At 41.2% G+C, this 23,060-nt stretch overlaps 1 protein-coding gene across 1 annotated transcript; it reads left to right on the forward strand.

The window, feature by feature from the left end:
* The first annotated feature begins 1,558 nt into the window (after nt 1-1,558).
* bcorl1 (BCL6 corepressor-like 1) lies at nt 1,559-14,711 on the forward strand. Its single transcript, XM_080035715.1, has 11 exons — nt 1,559-1,593; nt 1,697-4,261; nt 4,512-4,644; nt 4,939-5,412; nt 6,874-7,061; nt 7,332-7,598; nt 7,718-7,884; nt 8,449-8,594; nt 9,303-9,380; nt 11,262-11,433; nt 13,023-14,711. The coding sequence occupies exons 1-11, from the start codon at nt 1,588-1,590 to the stop codon at nt 13,357-13,359; spliced, it is 4,533 nt and encodes a 1,510-aa protein (XP_079891841.1). The 5' UTR covers nt 1,559-1,587; the 3' UTR covers nt 13,360-14,711.
* Nucleotides 14,712-23,060: the final 8,349 nt, after the last annotated feature.

Here is a 23,060-nt window from a genome sequence, read left to right on the forward strand (position 1 = left end):
ATGTGCATCATATTCATTATGTTTCACTGACTCCAGGGTGAAACATTTTGCATTCTCCCAAAGCTTTGACGTAAAAAACCTTTTTATTTGTGCGTGTCTGTGTTTGTTTGGTAGTCGTCTCATTTATTTGGAGATGTGCCCACCTTTATTAACACAGCAGGGGATGTTCTTGCATGTGTCATATGATAGCATTTCACATGTTTGTTCTCTGATGGCATCAGGATAGATGAATTGTGTGCGTATTACTATTTATAGTTGTGTGCATGGTTAGCAATTGTGTGACGTTTTTTTTTTGTTGTGAAAATTTATTTTTGTGTGAATTTTCTACACAGAAGCAGTGGGTAGGATTACACATGTAATATTTCAAAATACTAATGAGCATTTCACACCGCATGACCCCCACATATAGATTGTACTGAGGTCAGCTGCTTAATTGTTATCATCAATAATTAACTGTCCAACAACAGATAGTCCTTAACTATATGAGCAGGTAACAAAACTTTTGCCTAATTACAGTCATCCACTTTCACCGGTGCACTTGGCTCGGCCAGCACACAACATATTGAAGCTGCCCTTCACAAATGAGAAAGACCGTTTGGGAAGCCACAGCTGATATACTGGTGCAGAACTTATGGACAGGCCTACCAGGACGCAGGTCTAGGGCCCCATGGGTCATAGGTCAAATCAAGACTATCTGGTTGTGTGACTCACTGAAAAGACAAAGGGCTTCGTCAAAACTGTACACAAACATGTATTTTTTAAATCCAGAACCTATTTAGAGTCTAATCTAGTATTTATATTATGAATTCTTCCTAAAACAGCTTCACACTGTGTACTTAAAATAGTTTACAATTTAAATATCTTTGACAGTTTGGAGAAAGCGCACCTGCATCTCCGATTTTGGTTTTCCTATAATATCATGATTCATCTGTTGTAGTATTTTGAATGTCAGTAGCGTGTCAGTTTGGATATGTTGTGGCAGGAAGGTTCCAAGAGGGAAATAGTTTCAGCCAAACAACAGAACTTTAAAGATGAGATTAACCTGCCAAATACAACGGAAACTCATGCAAAACGGCTGAAAACAATGTGATGGGGGAGATTTGGTTTTGAATGGCCTTTTATGTGTCTCTGCCCGCTGGCTCATAATCTGTCCCTGTTGCAACTGATGCACTGGGTCTCCTTTCCCTCTCAGAATATCACATTTTTTGTAGGGATAATTCACTCTCTCCAGATCAATCAACAAATTGTTTGTATTCCCTGCATGCAAACAAATACAACCAAAGGGAACACACCTCTCTGCTACCCCAAATTGTCTCCCTGCTCTCAGGAAATTCTAACACAACTGGCCTCCCAGCCCGTCGCATGGAAAGAAAGCTTTCCATTTCCCAGTGCTGGTTACTCTGAATCATCTCCTGTTGCATAGAATATGTCTTATTTCTTCTTGGAGGATTAGATTAAAGTCTGAACAGATCTATCAGTGATCACACTAAGTGTTGTTTTTGTGTGTTTTCTGCAGCATATCACTGTTTCAAGGAAAACCTAACAGATTCATCTACCCCTGAGGCATGTTATGTTAAAGAAACACCTATGCAGGTAATTCTTTTCTTTTTTTCATTGCAGTGAGATTACTATATTAGACCATTCTTTACTATTTTCCTAATCAACACTGGCCTCATGAACTTCTCTTTTTACTCAGGTGGATCCTACACTAATGAATGTAGGGGATGGAGGCACGGTGAGCAGAGAGATCAGTGCTCCAAATAAAGCGTCTGCTAGTATGGTGGGAAATCCCCCCCAGACGCTACCCCCTGAGTTTAGAGGAGATGTTACCCTTAGTCAGCAAAACAAGACCACTCCAACAACAGACTGTAAGACAGCAAAAGCCTGCCTGGACACTAGCAGTTACAACCACAGCCCAGAGCATTCTCCTCCTCAACAGTTCAACAATGCACCAATGTCTGGTGCAGCCCTCACCAGCTCAGAGAAAAGAGCAGACAAGAGGGCTGAGGCCCCTAAACTCAAGGCTGATGGAGCAGGGGTCTGCCCCACTCCTCAGTGGTTAAGTGGCGTAAAAGTCAGCCGGGAGGACTCTCTCAACCCCTGTCACAGTAATGTGTCATCCAGTAAGAAATCCCACCCGCAAACACTAGCTGTGCAAAGTGTTCCACCTGGGTTTCCTTGCTCCACCATGTTTAAACCAGTCCAGCCTCTTGCCTTCCTTCCTTCCACTAATTTTTCCTCTCCACCTCTTTGTAAAATCACTCTTCCACCAGCATTGGGTCAAATTGCAGCATTGAGAGAAGCCACAGCCAATCATTTTCAGAATGAAATTCAGCCTCAAAGCTCAGGTGTCGGAGGGACACCTCTCATGCGGACCTATCCCTATCCGTTCTCTGTTGGCCGGACTCCAGCTGCGGAGAAAAGAGCAGGCTCATCGACGTCAAAACTTAAATCTAACCATCCATCTAATAAGAATGCCAAATCTCTAGGAGAACACAAATCTTTAGCCTCAGTGGTGGCCTCCCCAGCTATTGCCCTACCATTGCAGCACCCGTCATTAACTTCTGCAGCACCCACCTGCTACACGCTGTCTCCCACTGCTGCCATTTGCTGTGGCTCTGCACTGGCCAGCATCACCTCTCAGAGCAGACTGCTGAACCATGTAGAGCAAGGCAACAGCATAGACCAGACATCCATGTGCTCTCTTCAAATGACACCTCCCTCTGCTGCAGAGGACCATACAGCTTGCTCTGTTGAACCAAGAGATGTTCCTCTTGATTTGTCTGCTAAGTCAAAACGTCCAAAATGCATAAATGACCCTCCAGTTACAATGATTGAGCCTCACAATAATGAATCAAGTCAGAGAGATTTCCTCAACTCAAAGAGGACTCATTCTACAACCTATAGCTCGACCGGGCAATACCCCATCTTACCTAACACCCACAGAAATGGATCTCATCAAAAGCAATTAAATAGGCCTCAGAATCATCAGATCCAAGAACCAAATCCAACCTGGGGTAAGGGATCCTCACAAGACCTAAAAAACATCCCTGGAACTTATGTAGGTGTGGCTAGCCCCATACTGGCTTCCACTCTTAGGGGCACAGATGGAAAAGGGACTTTTGCAGATGAATTTCAGAGTTTTGCAAAACAGGAGTTTATATCTATAATCGACCAAGGAGAACATCTGGCCTCAGGCGGAAAGAAGCCATCCTGCCTGATGAAGAGCAATCAACAAGCTCAAAACGCCAAGCATGTTAAAAACACCAGCACAGCCATAACAAAGAACTGTCCCTCTAAAGGAGCCCTAACTACTGCCCTGTCAAGCTCCGCCAATGCTTCGATTCATCAGAAATCTGGACCTGGCAAAACAGCGGTGCCATATTCAACCACCGTTTTCAATCCAGCTTGGCAGAAGCGCCAAGCCTCGTCTGTTCAGAGAAAGATTGCGCAAGGATCTCCAAAGACCAAGGGCACCACAGTTACAGAAGGATCTAAGTTTCAGTGTGCTCAACACAGCCCGTCCAAACCTGAGGATGACAAGTGGGAGAGAATGAAGTCTCCCCTGTCCAACCTGGCGTCCATTGTGAAGCAGCAAGCTCTCGAAACGACAGGCAAGGGTAACACTCAGTCCTCGCTTGTTGCATCAGGAAAAGGTGATGGCGAAGACACCCAATCTAAACGTACTTCTTCTTTTGAATATCCTCCATGGTCTGTGGAAAAATGGGCTGGAGTGCCATCTCCAGGGGATTCGACTCAAGCTAAAAAGAGACAAGAGAAGGTGAACGCCACTGATCCTTTGGAGAATAACACTGAGTTAAACACCAGTCAAGAAGAACACATGGGACTACAAGCGAAGCAGGGCTCCTCAAAGCCTGCTGGCCAGTCCCACCTCTTTGGAAGCAATGCATCAACAAATGGGAACAGGATGGATAGCAAACTAGCCCAGGTGTTAGAGGGGGACATATTGAAGAAAGAAAATGGGGCATCAGACAGTCCTCCCAGTGACAAATTGGAGGGTATGGTTGCGTCTATTCTCACAGGCCAGCGTGCGGGAGGAGGCGACAAATTTGAGAAGAAAACAAATGGAACCAAAGAGGAGTCGCCAACCAAAGCAAAAGCTGCTGCCATCAAACAAAAGAAAACCAGCTCTAAAAAGCCAGCGAAGGAAAAGTCACCAAAGGGCCCATCAAAGAAGACTACAGGAAAGAAAAAGCAAGAAACAGAAAATGCTCCAACCAAAGTTTCCTGCCAAAAGAAGGTAAATAACCTGTGTGAATGGCTTGAAGTCATAAGCTTTATCTCCCTTAATGTAAAGGAAATGTTTATGTATCAAATACCTTTTTTAAGATTTGAACTACTAAATTGGCAATACAGACCTCCCTTTAATAATGTCCATGACTGATTTAATCTCAAATGGTTTACTTCAGTTACCTGCGCTCCATCTTCATGAAAGCTTTGTGATAAAAAGCATCCAACACCGTGCTCACTCTGTCCCCTGTGTATTTCAGCAGAAGAAACAATGTGCACCTGTGCCGGAGCAGAGTCTATTAGTGGGAAAACTTGCTCCACAGAGTAAAGAGCTGATTCCAAGGGACAAGATTAGTCCGAACAAGGTTGAGCAACCAGGCCGCAACAAACCAGGTATAGTCTTTGTTTCCTTTACTCCCGTGACAACTAATTCCCTTAAAAGTTCTCTATCATATGTGATCTATCAAGCACATTATATGATGCTTTCAGATGTGTCCGCTATGTAGCCTTGGATTGAGCTTCCAGTTAAAGGTTATGCCTACATCTTTGATAATGTTGTAGTTATATCAGTAGTAGTAATATCAGAAGTGTATCAAGCTAACACGAAAATGTCACACATAATATCTCAGTCATACTTCTGTGCATAGGAGCTGGTGTGACTATAACAATAACATTTGATTTGATCAGTTGCAGATAGCGGCAGCAGTCCTCAGAGGGTACACACTCCAGTCTCGCTCAATAGCTCTGCTGTATCCAGTAAGGAGACGGAGGCCATGGAGAGCTCCTTCCCCAGACTGAGGAGAGGACGGCGGCGAGCAGACGAGGCTCGACTCGACCTCTGGGGCTTTGCGACACCTTCCCCTCCACCCCCACCTATGCCTCCTCCCCCAGCTTCCCTGTCTCCACCCCCCGGGACTCCCAGCCTACCCGCCCGCCGTCCGAGAGGGAGGCCCCGCTCAAACCCACTGCCAGAGCGAATGTTTCACGGCAAGGGCAAGACGACCAGCGCAGCGGGTGAGACTCCTCCTCTTAAGAAACGCCAGCGATGTCGTAGCAAAAAGTATCAGACTGGGGAATACATCACTGAGAAAGACAAGCTAGAGGATGGAGAGCACCCTGAAGAATGTGACTCCCTGAGGCAGGACAGTGGAATTCCAGCAGGTACGCAGTTTTTTTTTTCTTTGGAGAAACTTTTTCAATTAACTAGTAAGCCCAATTTATATTTAATTTTTATACAATCCCAGGCTGAAATGAAAAGTTGATTGAGTTGTTGATGGGGCAGCAACGATTAGTCAATTCATAATTTTAGTTAACTGATGATGAATGAATCGTCTGACATTTTGATAATTGATTCATCTTTTAATTTGTTAAGCAAAAATGGCAAACTTCTAGTTACAGCTACTCCAATCAGCAAATTAAATGATAATAAAAAATGGTTAATCACAAATTGTATTAATCAAATAATTGTTTTATTCCTTAAACCACACTAAACATATTATATGAGTATGTATCAGCCTCACAAATAAGTTTAAATCGTTAGTGTTTGCCATAATACATGAATCCTTTTTTGGCTCTGATTGCTTCATAGAGTAAGTTATGTATTTTGAAAAAATCTGTGGAATAATTGTTCAACTACCGGACACTGATTTCTTAACATTGGTCTACAGTTTCTCTTTAAAAGCAGCAATGACATCATTTGATGTTTTAATCAACTTAGTCCACCTGATTTCAGACTTTTTATATATATATAACATATAGCAGAGAACGACCGCGGGCTGGAATCGAACCCGGGTCCGCTGCTGGTCGAGGCCCATGGGGGGGACGCCCTACCAACTGAGCTAAGGGCGCCCCCCAGATTTTTTTTAACACGTTGGTTATTAGCGAATTGGGTCAACATAAGATAAAATACATACCGTATATCCATACCCTGGATATTGTTCTAAATATACTGGTTTTATTTACTTCAGAACAAAACAGCCGGGGAAAGTATCATGAAACCCTTGTCTATTCATGAAAATATATTTTTAGAATGAAAGAATAAAAAATATTATTTTGTTTAAAAGATTGCTCAGATCTATTTAATATTTTTATGAAGACATGCATATTCAAAAAAGGTAGATAGAACATTATGAAACCATTTGAAATTATGCAAAGACTACAGTAGACATTATATAATAATTGACAACAAAACTTTGAGATAATGTAATATCGTACAAACACCAAAGATTATCAGGTTAGCCTTTATATGCAATTTACAGCTTCATTTCCTGAGCAGCCAGCTGTGTGTCATGTCCACATTAGCAGGGCCGCATTAGGAACCTGTTGATGTGGAAAAGACACATGCCATACAGTATGTGGAAATGTATAGAAATAGGGCAAACCTGAGTCCACCATTTGCAAACAGCAGAGCAGCTCTGAGACAGCAGTTACCCTGTTTCAGCAGATAAGATGGCTAGGCCAAGGGCCATTGGTTCAGGAAGTACCAAGCTCTCTGATGTCAGCTCAAAACAACTTCTAAAATACTCCATGCTCCATGGTAGGCTTGGCAGATGACAAGAGTGTAGTGGCATCAGTACATCATAGATAAGATGGGTAAAATATTAAGATTATTTATCATTTCAGATCCACAGGCGCACCAGTGTTCAAGTCCCACTGCCTCCAGTCCAGATCCTCCTCCACAAAGACACTTGTTTACTCGCTCTGGGTCGGTCCGCTACCAGGAGAGCGAGGAATCTCCAGAGTGCAACGACAAGCCTTCAGGGAAGAGAAAGTTCAAAAGCAAGCACTTAGGTGACAATGATGAACCGAAGGTAAGGCTCTTGCTGATGCTGCTTGCAGACATGCGGCCCATATCAAAGCATACAAGGTTGATATTGAACGAGGTACAATGTGCCATGAATATATAAGCTTACAGTGCCCCCCTGTGGCTAGATCAATGCTATGGATGTCACATTTATAATGGCAGCTGGTTTTACACTGCGCAGGTGCTTGATAAATGGAACCGGTCTGCTTTAATTTTACAGTGCATTATAAGACATTTCATTACACACAGTTCTCTAATCAATAAATCTGTATTATAGACCAAGAGCAAACGCAGCAACTTGGCCAAGCGTGGTGCCTCACTTGCCCTGGATGATGATGGTGCGGATGTAAAAAGAACAGGGAGCCCGCCACCAACTTCAAAAAGTTTGCCATCATCTCCACCCAGTAAGAAAGGCCCATCTGGAAAAAACAGCGGTTCAGAGTCTTCACCCAAAAGGCCCGTTCCTCCAGAGGTGCGTCGGCTTATTGTCAATAAAAACGCCGGGGAGACGTTACTGCAACGTGCTGCACGCTTGGGCTATCAGGTAAAATCCATCTGTTAACTTGTGCATTATCGACATAAATGGCACTCTAGTAAACATTAATGTACCTCTTTGAATAATTTAATGTGACACATACTATCTGTCCTCCCACTGCTCTGCAGGATGTAGTTCAGTACTGTCTGGAGAAGGATATCAGGGAGGTCAATAGACGTGATAATGCCGGATACACGGCTCTCCACGAGGCGTCCTCTCGAGGCTGGACTCAGATCGTCCAGATGCTGCTGAAATATGGCGCTGATGTCAACTGTAGCGCCCAGGATGGAACACGGTGAGGCTTTGAAATGCACAGCTTTAAAAATTGTGGTTTTAGTTAGTTCAGTTCAAAATCAAGCTTAAAGGTCAACTTATTAGCTTTTTGGAGCCATCTGTCAAATCTCACAATCTTCGTTGAGCAAATGGAGTTTGCTAAAATGTGAAGCAGTTGTATATGGTCGTTAATACTGTATAGTGAATGTTTGTATTGCTTCTTTCTTTTATTTTTTATGTTTTTTAAGTAATGCAAATGTTATTAATAAGAATGAAAATAAATGTCTTGTTGTTACTTGTTACATTCACTCTCCTGAAAATATACAAACCATCAGTTGTCGGGAGCTGTAATGAACATAGTGATATACTCTAACAAGCTGTTGATTATATTCTGGCTGCATATCTTTTGTAGTTATTCTTCCGGTTGACTGTTTGAGGTTTTTTACTTTTTCAGTTGAAGAGTTTCCCCCTTAATAAACAGTTAGTCTCACCAAGGGGGTCCCCCTTTGTTTTACTGTAGTCCATCTGATACTCCATGTACAACAATCCCTGAAAGTTGTGTGTGTTTTGTCTTTTCTTTCTTAAGGCCTCTTCATGATGCAGTAGCCAGTGATAACCTTCCAATAGTCTGGTTGCTTCTGAACCACGGTGCAGACCCGACTCTGGCCACATACTCTGGACACACACCGGTCAAACTTGCACATAGCCCGAGCATGAAGACCTTCCTCATAGGTACTCTATTTTTCTATTCAAATCCTTTTACAAAAGTGGAACTTCTTTTTGGATGAAAAAACACATTTCCAAATTGTAAGTGCTGTTTTACTCTAGGCTTAATTCATTTCTCAATCATCAACAAAAGATAAATGTCTGCAACGCAATACAAAGACTATAATAAAGCTAATTATAATGGGACATGAAAATAAATAATTAAACTTGCTTGTCATTCCTTATCAACTCGTAACTTAATCCATTAAAGGCATTCCAAGCGATCTCCAGCGAACACTCAGAGAACGTTTTTTTATGTTACACTAACCGCGGCAATAGTTTAAGTTCAGAGCAAGTTGCCGGGCCGGGCTGACAAATTATATTTCGACACGCAGCTTAACATTAGTCGTGTTTCTTTTACCGTCTGCTTGGCTGCAGTATCAGTGTTTACTGGAGTGCGTTAGACTCACACATTCCGTCTCAGGTAAATAAAGAGATGAAGGCTCAGCAGCTAATACAACCACACGCCTATAACCGTCTGTTATTTTGTTAAGACAAATGCAAAAGCAATCCCTGTTATCCCATCATATATTTTGCTCGACTCTGACAACAGGGACAAGCATCCATGTCAAGTGGTGTCTTCACATTTTCTTAGATTCACACCTAATCCAACAGTGGTGACATGCAAACTTTACTCAAAGTATAATACAAGACACTTTTTCTCCTTCATTCCAGACTATTTCACAGACCTGGAAGGCCGCAAGGAGCAGGATTCCACTTTACCCTGGGATTTCTACAGCAGTTCCCTGTTTGGTAAGTCCTTAGTCTGTCAGTCCCCTACTCAGTCAAATCTTCTATTTCAGTTTGTAAACTTGGTGTGGGGGAGGAGGGAGGGGGTTGAAAAGGTGGTTAAACGCTCATTCCTTCCATCTGCTGTCGAATTGATCCTCAACTGAGAAATGACCAGGATGCTTCAGGGAAATGATTCCAGTTTGTAGGCCAGAAACAGGCTCGGCCATTAGGACGTGGATGGCTGTTAGCCTCGTGCACCAGCTGCAATGTTGAGTTGTAAACAGTCACAAGGAAGCAATTATATTTCATGGGAGAACTAAGGTTGACTAAAAAGAAAGTGGACTGCAGCTTTTTTGAATATAACAAAAACATATTGGTTATGTATCAACTGTATAAACTTTTATTTCTCTCCCCCTATATGTTATCATTCTTTATTTAAAGTCTTAAAATGTTTCTTTCCCCCTCCAACTACTCTGAACCCTAAAGCTAGAATAATTTACATCTAACGCGGCAGTAATGATGAAGAAGAAGAAGACTAGCCCAGCGTTCCAAATCGCACACTCTTTCTTTTCTCTATTCTACATCCTACATTTGACCATAAAAAGAATCTAGTTAGCATGCAGTAGGCATACAATTGGGACATATTTTTACTTATTTATTTCATCCTAACATTGCGCCTTGATCTTGCCTCTTGCTTTTATATCCGTCACATCCTCAGTTGTTTTCATATGGATCTCTGTCGATGTGACGTCACTTCCGGTGCGCACTGGATTGTGGGTCAAAATTGCCCAAATAGCATGCTTTTTTCAACACTAAAAATCTCGGACAGATGTAGTCGACATCCTGGTATTTTTAAGCATACTAAATCTGACCACAAGAATTGGGACATCCTAAATATTTTTTCTACCATACTAAATAGCAGAAAGTATGGGCAATGGAACGCACGCAGGGCACTTTTCTGTTTCCGTTCTGATGCTGATTAAGGCAGGCCAGTCAGGTGAAGAGCTGGGATAAAGGGAAGAGGAGAAGAATGAGTTGCGGAGAAATTATAGAAATGCCCAAAAGGACGCTTAGTATCAGTTAGTTTGATACATTAATCATCAGGTTAGTCCTTTTAAATCATGCATAGTGATTGTCAAATTTCAAATTCTAACTTTATGTTACATTATTTCCTCCCTAACAACTTTATTTTATTGTTATTATAATAGTATTGGCCCTTATGCCAATATTTGTTTTGTTAAATGTTGTACACATTGCTGAAAATATGGTTTAATGGTAATTTAATATCTCTCCTCATAGATTGAAGATACCTGGCTTTAGAAGCTATGTGTCCTTCATCATTGTACAGTTTAATAAACCGCCCCACAGACATAAACTTTGCCCAAGAAAGATAATCCCATTATCGAAAACATGATGCTTTAATTTTGGTCAAAGTATCTGTTTCATTGTATACCAAGTTTTCATACCAGCGAAAGCTTTGAATTGAATCAACTTAAACTTGAATTGGAAAATATATATCATCCTTTAAGATATGTCTCTACATAGGCGCTAATTAACTTCAAGCTGTGTCTGACACTGTAAAGTTTGTATTCCTTTTTTTTTTTAATCAGAATCTTTTTATTTGGTTTTTGGTATAACAAGTGCCAGGTTGTTATTTTGTTACAAACAGGTTGAAATGAAAAGAACAGATAAAAAACAACTTATGACACTTCAAAACAAACAATAAAAGAAACATAAAAATAAAATTAAAAAAATCCCTCCAAGTTTGTATTCCTTTGAACTAATCCCAGCATCTGCAGCAGTCACATACTGTAGGTATCATGGTTGGTGTGAACAGACTGTCCACTAGAGGGCGTCCAAACCCTGCGTATCTTCTGACCTCAGTTGATCTGTTGTCCACAGAGACTGAGCAGGAGCCGTGCTGGGACTTCCTGCTGTCGGAGCAGAACCAGGAGCTGCGGGAGGATGACATAGGGAAGACTGAGCCGGACTCAGACAAAGACTGCCTTCTGTTTGAGTTCTCATCCGAACCTCTCTTACCCTGCTACCATGTCCAGGTGTCGCTAACGCAGGGGTGAGTTCACAAACATGAATATGTAGAAGCTGCTAAACTGAATGCTACGTTATTATGATCATCATGGAGCTGTTGGTGCGAACTGTTCTAAAATCCTAGTTGACTGTGTGAAAAACTGTCAAATGTGTTTAAAGCTGGTTTGCTTTTCTGTGTCCACATTACAGTTTTTTTTTTCGATTGCTAACCCACAGTGGGCACAACTGTAGCTCAAAACTCTAACTACAGTCTGCACTACCAACATTCACTGGAGCTGAACAGTTCACTTCACCTGCAAAATAGGCTCAGTGCAGCAAACACTATGAACCAGCCTCATTGAGATAACACATACTGCCACTCAGAACACACCCAGAGTATAAACACTAGCATCAAACTCCAATACTCAAATTACAAACTTTTAATCTTTACAGTTTGAATAATTTGAGTTACTTCACACAAATAACGTAATATTTTCTTTGAGGAAAGACTGACATTATTCCATGAAATTGTTTATTTTATAACATAGCAATTATGTTTACGTATAAACAAAAATAAATGGAAATCAGAAGTTTGCTTCGATAGATACGTATTTTATATATTTTTTTCCCAAATATAATTCTAATACAGAAATCAATTCCTGTTGTCATTTACTATAAGGATGCAACTGTTACGTAACTGTTTGTTTGCTGAAAAATCCGTATTACATATGGAACTTTAGATCTTTGCAGATTGGGTTGCACTCTCAACCTTGCCTCTCTCAATGAGAGACCATGATTCACAACAGGGTCTATCAGTGTAGCCCTTACTGTATTTCATCAGAAATTACAGCTCAATGTCTTCTAGGTCTTCCTCCACACAGCCACACTCTCACTGCCACACTTCTCCCTCCAACAACCAACAACATTCATTGGTCCGTTTCCAAAAAAGTATTTTTTAGCCTTCCCTATACTGTATATACAGTATGTTCACTAACAAGTCTAAAACAAGACACCTTCTTAGTGTTCAGTTGAAATTGTAATCCGCAGTGTTTGAAATGCACTAGTCTGAAATCCATTCTGTTTTGAATGTGTGGTTTACAGTTGTGGCAGCAGTGTGTTAGCATTTGAACAAAGTGCTAGAAATCCAGTGTTGTACAGGTCGTGGTTAAGCCATGAGATAAGCGTGTAGAGTTTTGAAAATTGTGTTTAAGCAATGAAAAACGAGCTAGAGTTTGGTCCACATGAACTGCTGCTGTGCATAGTGTTGTTAGAGTTTTGCACATGTCGCTCCAGTTGTGTCCACTGTGGTTTAGCGATCGAAAAAAAACTGTAAGTCGCTCATTGCTGCTTTTTGTGGCCAAAGAAGCTGCTAGTGCTTAAGCTACACTCAGCTAAATGAATGCAGTCTAATGCAGCAGCGCTCGCTGGAGAAAAAAAATATCCTACATGGATTTTTTTTTTTTGCAGAAGAGATTTTGATCTTGAAGTGACAAACTTTAAATTAAAATTTAAAGATAATTTTTTCATTGTATACTTCAGTAGAATTATATACCATAGTGCCAGGGGAAGAATATCTTATCACTTACTTACTTACTCTATGGCTAATGTCAGACATATTTGCCCTTTTTCTCGCAGCTTTTGCAACTGGTTCCTCCTGACAGACGTCCTGAAGCGCCTGAAGATGTCGGCACGGATCTTCCGGGCGCGTTACCCGCACCTGGAGCTGGTGAGTGTGTTGTGCGCCGAGCTGTGGAGGCAGGTGTCTGTCAGCCAGGTGACCAGCTCCACTCTGGCTTCACTCTGCGGAGGCAAGAACAAGGAGGAAGAGGAGCAGGAAGAGGATGCAGAGGGACTGGTGGACCTGGTGCGATGTGTGCCAGAGCTCCAGAGACTACTGGGCTCCTCCATTCACATACTGCAAGAGGAGGAGGAGGAGACACTGACTAACACAGGGAAGCCTCGCAGCCGATAGCCTCTCTTTCAGCGCTCTTCAAGCTCTTGTAACATTCAAGCGTCAAGCCCCATGTCCTTCCCTGCAAGCAGCAGCAGCTCAAAGGAAAACCTCTCCGTCCGTTGTAACGGGGGTCGCACGGTTTAACTCCAGCTACAGTACTGACTTGACACTCCACTATAACCTTTGACCTCAGAAGGTGATTTAAGTGATCACAAGGACCTGCACATGGGAGTGGTCGGTGCTGAAAAATCAGCTTTCAGGTTCCTATCTATAGGTATATTTGAATACATGAGAACTATTGAGAAAAACCTTTTTTTTTTATTGATTATGTATGTACATGGTAGTGTATATGTATATCTTGCCATCAGGGTTAACACATTTGGTTATATAAATGTATTCTTGTGGCAAAAGGACAGATTATGTTTAGGACGTTTTTTGTCTTGAGTTTTATTCCCCGAAGAGAAAGTGCTATTTTTTTGATGGGAGGTAATCCGAGGCTTTTTATCTTGGTGAGCTCTTGCGTAAAGCTAAGACACTGAAGTCAGGGAGGCCACTGGCCCGGACGGTTTCTCTTGTCAACCTGGGAGAACCTGGAGACCTGCAGAGAACATACGGCACATACCATTTACACATAATCACCCAATCTCCCAGCTCATCTCCATTTCTTCCCCCTACTTCTTAATTTTCCACTCCGTCATCCCCTGAGCGGTTAATATAGGACGGACCTAATGGCTCCAGATATTCTTTTCTCCTCCACTTCTCCTACAGTTAGACCTGGCAGCACCCAGCTGTCGGGAGTACTCACTCGCATTAAAAAAATCACATATTTTTGGACCTTGAGATTGAGAGTTTGTTTACAGAACTGGACAGATGGTAGTGTTCTCCACTCCCCAGGTTGCACTCCTCCTGAACTGATACAGAATCCTGTGGATCTCTCTCAGAGGAAAAAGTAGTACCAGCTCCGGAGTCGCCCTCAAACTGTCCCCCACCTCCCAATAAGATGTTTCCAGATCCCAGAGTGCTTTGTGTTGCAGTGTTTACTTTACACTGTTTGTTGTGCTTAATTTAATAGTCATTAATATATTTGACCTCTTGTGTATCGGACAAGCCTATCTATTGAAACAATGCTTTGTATGGTTGGTGCTTCATTTTGAAATGTACTTATTAGGATCCCTTTATTCTGAGATTTTCCTCCCTTCCTCAAAAAAACAGTATTTCAAAACAGCTAAAGTACAGTTTTATTGTACTGGTGCTAAGACAGATTTTGTGTTGACAATCAATGATGTTTTGGTTTGAATTCACAAACTAATAAAAGATATTTAAGATGAAGAGACTTGAGGTGTAAAGAAAAGTATAGTTTAGTTAAAGAAAACGGGATCACAGCAAGACTGAAAGACTGAGCAGTGTGTGAGATCTTTATTTGTCTTTTATTTGTTTCTTTTATAAGAAATCAACAAGAATAAAGCATGATTGTGAATCATAGTTATTATCTTTTTGTTTTGGCAGTTGGATCATTACAATTAATTAAATGTTCAGAGCAGAACTCTCCGTCACACTTATTTCTAGTGATCCTTGTGGATAATTTGCCCCTCAGAGACATTCTACCTGTTGACTAAATAACATTTCAAAATATTTTATAAAAATAACTGAAGTCTGAAAAATCAGCAAAAATTTGAATCGGCAGCCAGTGTTTCTGTGCTGCAAAGATGTTTTTAATGTGTGTGCAAATGAACTTTTTGAGATCCTTTTCATGTCTGCTTATGCCACTCAGCTAGTTCCAAATGCAATATGTTATTTTTGATTGAAGAAAAAAGTAACACAATCTTCCACCTAGTGGTTTTGCTGATTCTACCTTACGTGGTCTGGAACGACCAGTTTATATACTATCTATGAACATGAGGCTAAAGTTAAAACATTTTTATAGATTGACTATCATCTGGTCTGACTTTATTTTATCCACTAGAGGGAACCAATGACGGGGACTCAGTTCATAATACACTGAGAGCAGCAATGTGATGCCTGTTTCTCTTTCTGTATCTCATCTCAGTGAGCTAATAAGACTCATGAGTTACCGGGTTCTATTATTAGGGGGCCAAGCCCGAGTAGGGCCTGGGACCGCGTTTTGCAGAGCAACGCGGTTCCATAGCCCTGCTGGGCAGGGAACCCTATTGTTTTTGTTGGGCCTTTTACTATTCTTATTATACTTCTCCACATAAAAGTGGTGCTGCAGCCCAAACCGTAAAGGCTTGGGACATGCCACTTGCAGGGCTTATCCAGGTCCGTGCCTGGTACGCAGACAAAACAATTCAGACATGCCAGCCACTAGGTGGCGCTACAACAATAAAAAAACATGTTTGGGGCTATAACTCCCACATCGAAAGTCCGATAGTCAAAAACTTTATATCCACAGATGCCCACAAGTCAGTTGCATCTTTTGAGATAGGCCACGCCCATTTGCGTATATATACATTTTTCGCTACATCGCAAAAACTGTGTCAGTCACCAAAACATACTCCCCCTACAGTTTTCGCACGATTTGGACGAAACCAAAAGCATTATGCTCTCCCGACTCCCACGAGCAAAAGTGGGTCAAATAGTTTTTCTACGACCATCGGAAGACCAAACGGTAGCGCTTTAAAGATTCGCGAAAATTCCTTAAAAAAAAAGGGGGGGATTTTCTTGAAACTGAAGGGAGACTATCATGGGGCATACTTGAGCTTATGGCAAAAATATGGGAAAGAAATTTTTATGTGGGCCGGACTTATTAAAAAGAAGAGTTTTTGAATTTTTTTGCCTGTTTTTGCCATTCTTTAGGCGGGAAAATGGGAAAATTCAAAAAAGTGTCTTTACAATGGAGAGGTTGACAATTTGATTTTGCTATAACTCCCCAACCGAACATCGCGTATTCAAAAACTTGACATCCACTTGTTTGGTACATTGAGCTGCATCTTTCTATCTAACGTAGTTTTGCGAATGTCATCCATAGAGGGCGCCAAAACCACAAAAAGCAAAGAAAACGCGTTTGGGGCTATAACTTCCACACCGAACATCCCACAGTCAAACACTTTATATCCACAGATGCCCACAAGTCAGCTGCATATCTTGAGAAAGGCCACGCCCATTTGCGTATGGGATTTTTTTTTCGCTACATCGCAAAAACTGTGTCAGTCACCAAAACACACTCCTCCTACAGTTTTTGCCCGATTTGGACGAAACCAAAAGCATTATGCTTTACCGACTCCCACGAGCAAAAGTTGTATAAAGAACTTTTCTACGACCGTCGGAAGACTAAACGGTAGCGCTTTAAAGATTTGCACATTAGCTACCTTGTACCAAACTGCTCCTAAATCCAAAACGATTCATCCTATTAACACCAAACTTCACACATGTTTGTCCTATGGTTCTCAGGTTGGTTCTACTTTTTCCTTAAATTGCTCCAAAAGGGGGCGCCAAAAACACACTTGAGCATCTTTCTCTGCGATTTTTTTGCCTTTTGGTCTATAACTCCCAAACCAAACATCCCACATTCAAAAACTTTACATCCCCGGATTCCGTGAAGCGAGGGGCCGGCGCCGCGGACGACGACGCCCGATCCCGAGTCGCGTGGGAGGCTTGGCCCCCGTTCACAACTGCTTGCAGTTCTAGTTCCACTTAACATTATATTATTGTTCTGTTATCTGAAAAAAGGCATTAAGCTACATAAATTACTGAACTTCAAGCCCTTGTGAGAGCAACCTTATGATAACTAAAGCTTTATTTAATAATTCAAAAAAACAAGTGCCCCCTCCGATACACACCACCACCACCCCCTTTCTTTGTCACTGATTTTACTGTTCAAAACACGATGGGGCCTCGTGCCGTTTAGCAACAGGGCAAAATACCAGGAGGTGGCATCATTTGAGACATGTCAAGACTTCTGTCTAGCCTGCAGGGTAGCTGTTTGTGTTGTGAAAGTCTGCTCTCGGTGACTGAACACCAACCTCTTAATTTTAACATAATTACCCATTAAAACAAAAAACATAATCCATCTGTTCAAATGCTTTTATCATCTACAAGGATGGCTGAACAATAATACACTATTAAATCACACTTACTGATCATTTTTGAGCTATTTTACTCTCTGTGTTTACCTTCCACTGTGGAACTATGAAAAAACATATTTACATATTTTATTAATTAAAGAATACAAATCAAGAATCAGCTAAGCAGACGCTTGTTTCTCCTCACTGCTAACATCTGAATTGCTCTAATATACTGTAATTCAACATTTGCCCGGGGGCATATGGTGCTCTGTTTGATGTCTCTGTGTGATGGAAAAACACAAACATGTTTCATTGTACTGAGATGTGACATACCAGTCCCTCGCAGGGCCCCATGGTACAGATGGCCCTGACCACAGTGCAAGCTGTACAGTCCCCCATGAGGTTACTACAGTTCAGTTGCTGCAGTGGCAGGGTTTAATCTACCAATGGTGGTGGTAGCATGTGGCTGCTGCTGGGCATGAGACTGTTTATAATGGTGACAATGGTCAACATGACCCATTAATGATTACACATGTAGTTTCACCTGTAGTATGGATTTTTTTTTATATATATATGCTTTAGAGTTTGGGGTTCGAAGTCTAAAGTTGTTATTGTATTATTTCTTTAGGGCTATCTTCGTCCAGGCAGTTCACGCTGTTCCAAGTGACTTGATCATGTTTCTGTTGGGAAATTCTTGACTCTACTGTAAATCAAGCTCCATTACATCACACATGGAGTTGAGCTCTCTGGGCCGCCCCCATTCACCAAGCCCCTGCCATGCCTCGCAGCTCATTGGCCCCCTTTGTCGGGGCAGTAGTATCTGATTGGATAAAAATGAGGGCAAGTCTGCACAAGACCTACTGACAGACTGACATGAAAAGAGGACAGGAGGCCAGCCTGGTGGAGGTTTGCATTGTCCTTACATGGAGACACAAAGGGGCTGAAGGAAAAGAAGCCTTTATATATGAATGTACATGTGCATCCATAAAGGAGTGTAAGGAGAAAGGGGGATGGGGAGTCTTTGTATTTCAAACTTTTAATTAGGCAACCAATCACCTTTTCCTCCTTTATCTTTCTGCTTCTCTTTTTCTTTTTCCATCTTTCTTTCTTTGGCCAAATCCTGTCGTTTAAATCCACTCCAGGCAACTCATACAAAACCTCTTCAAAATGCTTCTCGGGTTGTTACTTTGTACCGTCTTGTGTATTGTTTGTCATAGAAATGAGTTCCTCTTGAAGCCTCTTGCATTGCTTCTGGCTCACTGACTGAGGAAAGCTGTTGTCTCTGTTGAAGGGGCTAGGTTCAGGTTATGCAATAGTCTTCTTTAAAGAAAAATAACACACACAGAGAGAGGGAAGTCCTTCTCACTCAGCTTGCATATTGAGTTCAGCTTGGACTTTTCTTTCTGTTCTCATTGAAAACAGCTTGCTGCTGACCAGAATCCTAAATGCTCAACAGTGAATATATTCTGGCTCAATCGTCTTCTGGACGTTTGGGGAATGTTTTAGTGCTCAAGGCAAATCACACTTGGTTTCATCCTGTGAGACTTCACAGGGCATCTTCTGTTATGATCAGCAGTATTTAGATGGATGTGTTCCCTCTCTCCACAGCCATGGTCCCATGCAGGATCGGTTATATGGCTCTTCTACATTACATCGATAAATCTTACAAGCTGCAGCACTGCTTTGAAATAACACTATCAGAATGGTTGTTCTTGTTAACATCAAGACATCTATTGGTGTTTAAACAACAGCAATCTCTTGCTCAGTAATTTAACCTCTACAGCTCTAAATATATCCCATAAGAAAAAAAAAGCACTGTCACATATTGCCCCTCGTTGTAAGGTGGTCGACCTTGTCCAGACATTTTATATAGCTTTTAGACGCAGCCAACATTTCAACCAGCCTGCATGTGCCAAAGGCACCCAGTCATGGTTATGAAACCTGACCAAAATTGAGACATCTTTGCACTTTGTAAAGTAGTCTGGTTGCATGCAGGAGCATGTTGTCTGTCTATGGCTATACATTAAAACATATCGATAAATCTTACAAGCTGCAGCACAGCTTTGAAATCTGAAAAGGGTTTTTAATGTCCTTTGTTCTTGTTAACATCAAGACTTCTATTGGTGTTTAAACAGCAGCCATCTCTAAAGTTTTACCTCTACAGCTCTAAATATAACTTATAAGAAAAAAAGCACTGTCATGCATGCCCCTCGTTGTAATGGTCGACCTTGTCCAGACATCTGAGATATGTTCTGGATGCAGCCAACATTTCAACCAGCCTGCACGTGCCAAAGAGACCCATTCACCCAGACACAGTTATGAAATCTGGCCAAAATTGAGATATCATTCAACTTTGTAAAGTAAAATAGATGGGTGAAAATGCTCAAAAGTGCAGGTGCAGATCATGTAAAAAGCTTAAAATATATTTGCAGGTAAAATAAGTTGAAACTCTGAAAGGAACTCATTGTGTCATCGAAACACCTGGAGCTCGAATCAAACAGTATGTTCCATCTCAAGTGTAAGAGGGGAAAGCATCCGAGGGGTCAGCCAGTGTCTAAGCCATCAAAGGGACTCAAATGTCAGCTGACATAAGCTTAAACTGCAACTCCCGTACAATACTTAAAGTATTTACAGGAGTTGAACAGAAGGTGAAGCTCTAAAATAGTGCATAGTGACAGTGGACACTGATGCACTGAGAAGAGCTGATGGGTCAATGAAAGGTTAGAGCGGAAAGCAGTTGAAGTCGCTTGATGTGTGAAATTTGAATTTAAGAGATGTATGAAGTTGACCTGCCAGTTTGGTGGAAAGCAGTGACACACAGTGAAGAGCAGCAGCTGAAAGCAGTTACATTTCATTCTGAGGATTAGGAGCTAAAAGTAGCTCAGCTGTCAACTTAAGTTAATGAGATGGACAAGATTGAATCGTCTGTCGACATCGAAGTCGTGAAATCAAAAGTAATGTCAGTCAACCTGTAATAAGCTCACTGAAAGCAGTTGATTCGTTAAACTTAAAGTGTTTGAGCTAAAATCAGTTAAAGGAGACCTGCAAAAGAAACAACAGACTCCATTGTGTGAATCCTTGAGGTCTAACAATCATGTCTAGGGCATTTCCTTCCTTATAAAACATTTACAAAGGCAAAAATATTTTTTTTAAGTTTGAACTTTGCATTTTTTTCATCAATTCTTCTTTGCCTATATTGGCGGCTTACCATGTTTCTTGGAGCAACTGCCACCTGTCAATAAGGGGACTAATATGGAACCATTAGCCGGACTGTTTATCACCCCTCCGGCCCCCCTTAGAGGTAAAATAAACAACTGAAACTGAAAGAGATGAAAGCAGCTTAACATTTAAAACAGTTATATCGGGTCAGTCTCCGTGTAAGAGTGAGTAGGCCTACAACACAATCTCTGTTCTTTGCCTCATAACATTTTGACGTCATGTCGGTTTCTTTTCGGATTTTTTTTTTATTACTGCAAAAGTCTGTCGTCAAGAGAGAAAGCTTGAGCTTCAAGCTGCAAACAAAATTATCTGATGTTCAAAATCTGACTTTTTGTTTTGTTTCGCTTTTTTGTGCATTGTATGGCCTGTGGCTCCGCAGACAATAGAGGGCTTCATGTTCGTGAACGCACTCGCACACACAGTCCCTTGTCTTGCAGATTAGATTAAATGTTGCAGCCGCCCAGAGAAGGACCCAGGATAACTCAGTCTTTATCTGGCTGTGGAACCCACTGACAATGTCACTGAGAGCAGAGGATCACACCCTGATAGTTATAACCCAGCTAGCTGATTACCACAGGAATCACAGGGCCTGACATTACTTTAAAGACTTAAAGTGCAGCGACAGGGTAATTTGTAAAAAAATAAAAAATTACAAGCTAAAACAACAAACAGCTTTTAGTATATTTTTTATTGATTAATTTGTTTTTAAACGTCATTGCTTGTGTTATTACTTTATTTTCTCCCTGTACTTTTGTAAAGGATCCTTGGGTTTCTTGAAAGGTGCTATACAAACTAAGCTATTATTATTATATTATACGTATACAGTACGTTATAATGCATAAATCCATTACCTTATCCCAGTGCATCCTGCCGTCTCTTTTTAAATTTGCTTCCTAAACAAATGCATGCACGGCCGTCACGTGCTTGGGCAGAGGTGTCAAAAAAAAACACTACCGGGTTTGCCCAAAGGTGCCGCTAGATTCAATAAAAACTGAGAGTTCCTCGTAACTACTTTAGAGTAAAAGAGTAAAGCCATATAGGTACTTTACTTATCATATTTTTAAAGAGTCATAGTAATATCTATACTTAAATAAAAGCTGTGCTTGTAACACTATTGCAAAATGCTGACAGAATCATCTTGAAAAAAATAAATGAGCCATTCACGTCAAGGAAAAGGATGATATACGGACCGAACAGCATATAAAGGATTTTACCCCTGTATGCATGTGTACATTGTGGGCATGTCCGAAGATTTTATTTACCTATAAAAGCAGCAAATAGAGTGATTGACTTATAACTTTGTGTGAGCCAGCAGACAAGGCAGGGCTAACGGGATTGTTTCCTCTTGGAGACACTCTGTGTCAGGCTATAAGCTGCTCCAGCTTGACTCCACACCCCCCCATGCTTACATAACATAATACATTCCTGGCCTATATGTGCTGCATGGCGCGCACATAGCCTACTGATCCTGGTGTGGCGTGACAGAGCAGGATGCATGTTCTCTGGGGTTTACAAGTGTAAGACTGTGGGTAGATTCCAGATTCCTTTTCTGTGGAAAAATGAAATAGGCCATATTGTGGTCTGAGTGAATTCAGTTCTTTATTTTCTCATCTCATTCGAACCAATGTGTCACCAGCAAGGAAGCCCACTGTTACCAAAAAAGAAGAAGATAATTGATCCTTTTCACCTAAACAGGGAAGACAGAGCTATCAGTCTATTCCAGGTCTAAGCATATATTGAAGGGAAAAAGCTGAGAAGGAAGTGTAGGGGTCTGTGGGGGGTGTGCCTTTGTGTATAGGGGTTCAGTGTGTAGACATGGTGTTCCCAGCGTCACATCTGTGTCTCCATGCTGACAGGACAAAAGAGCACATGCCGGAAGATTGTAATGCAGCTTTCATCTAAACCACTCTAAGACTCAACACACAGCATTTAAAGTTATATCTTTCTTTTGCCATAATCAAAGGTTGACTTTCTCCAATGTCAACATATGTTGAAAGATAATAACCCTGAAAAAAATGATATCTGTAGAGAATCAGCCTATGAATGTTAATGTGTAATACCAGTAATCAAAGATTTAATCAGATCCTTGAATTAGTAGCCTACTTATATAACAATGTAATGATACTTTATGAAAAGTATATTTCCCTCTGACATGTAGTGGAGTAAAAGTAGATACTAGCATCAAATAGATATAGTCAACTTAAGGACAGATAACTCAAAATGGTCATAAGTAAAATAATTACATTATGTGCTTAGTTTCCACCACATTGCAGAACCGTCAGATAAGCATTATCATTCACCTAATCCAATATGTTCTGTACTGACGTGTCATTTCAGTACAGTATTATATTATATAGTATACCTTGTTTCTAATGTCAGTATATTGTAACCATATGGGAAAGCATGATTCTGGTTCTGGTGACCTAAACATCTGACAAATGAACACTGGGTTCCCCCCTAACAAGGGATTTTTAACAT

Source organism: Ammodytes marinus (assembly GCF_949987685.1).
Source record: "Ammodytes marinus genome assembly, chromosome: 10".
Taxonomy (NCBI): domain Eukaryota; kingdom Metazoa; phylum Chordata; class Actinopteri; order Uranoscopiformes; family Ammodytidae; genus Ammodytes; species Ammodytes marinus.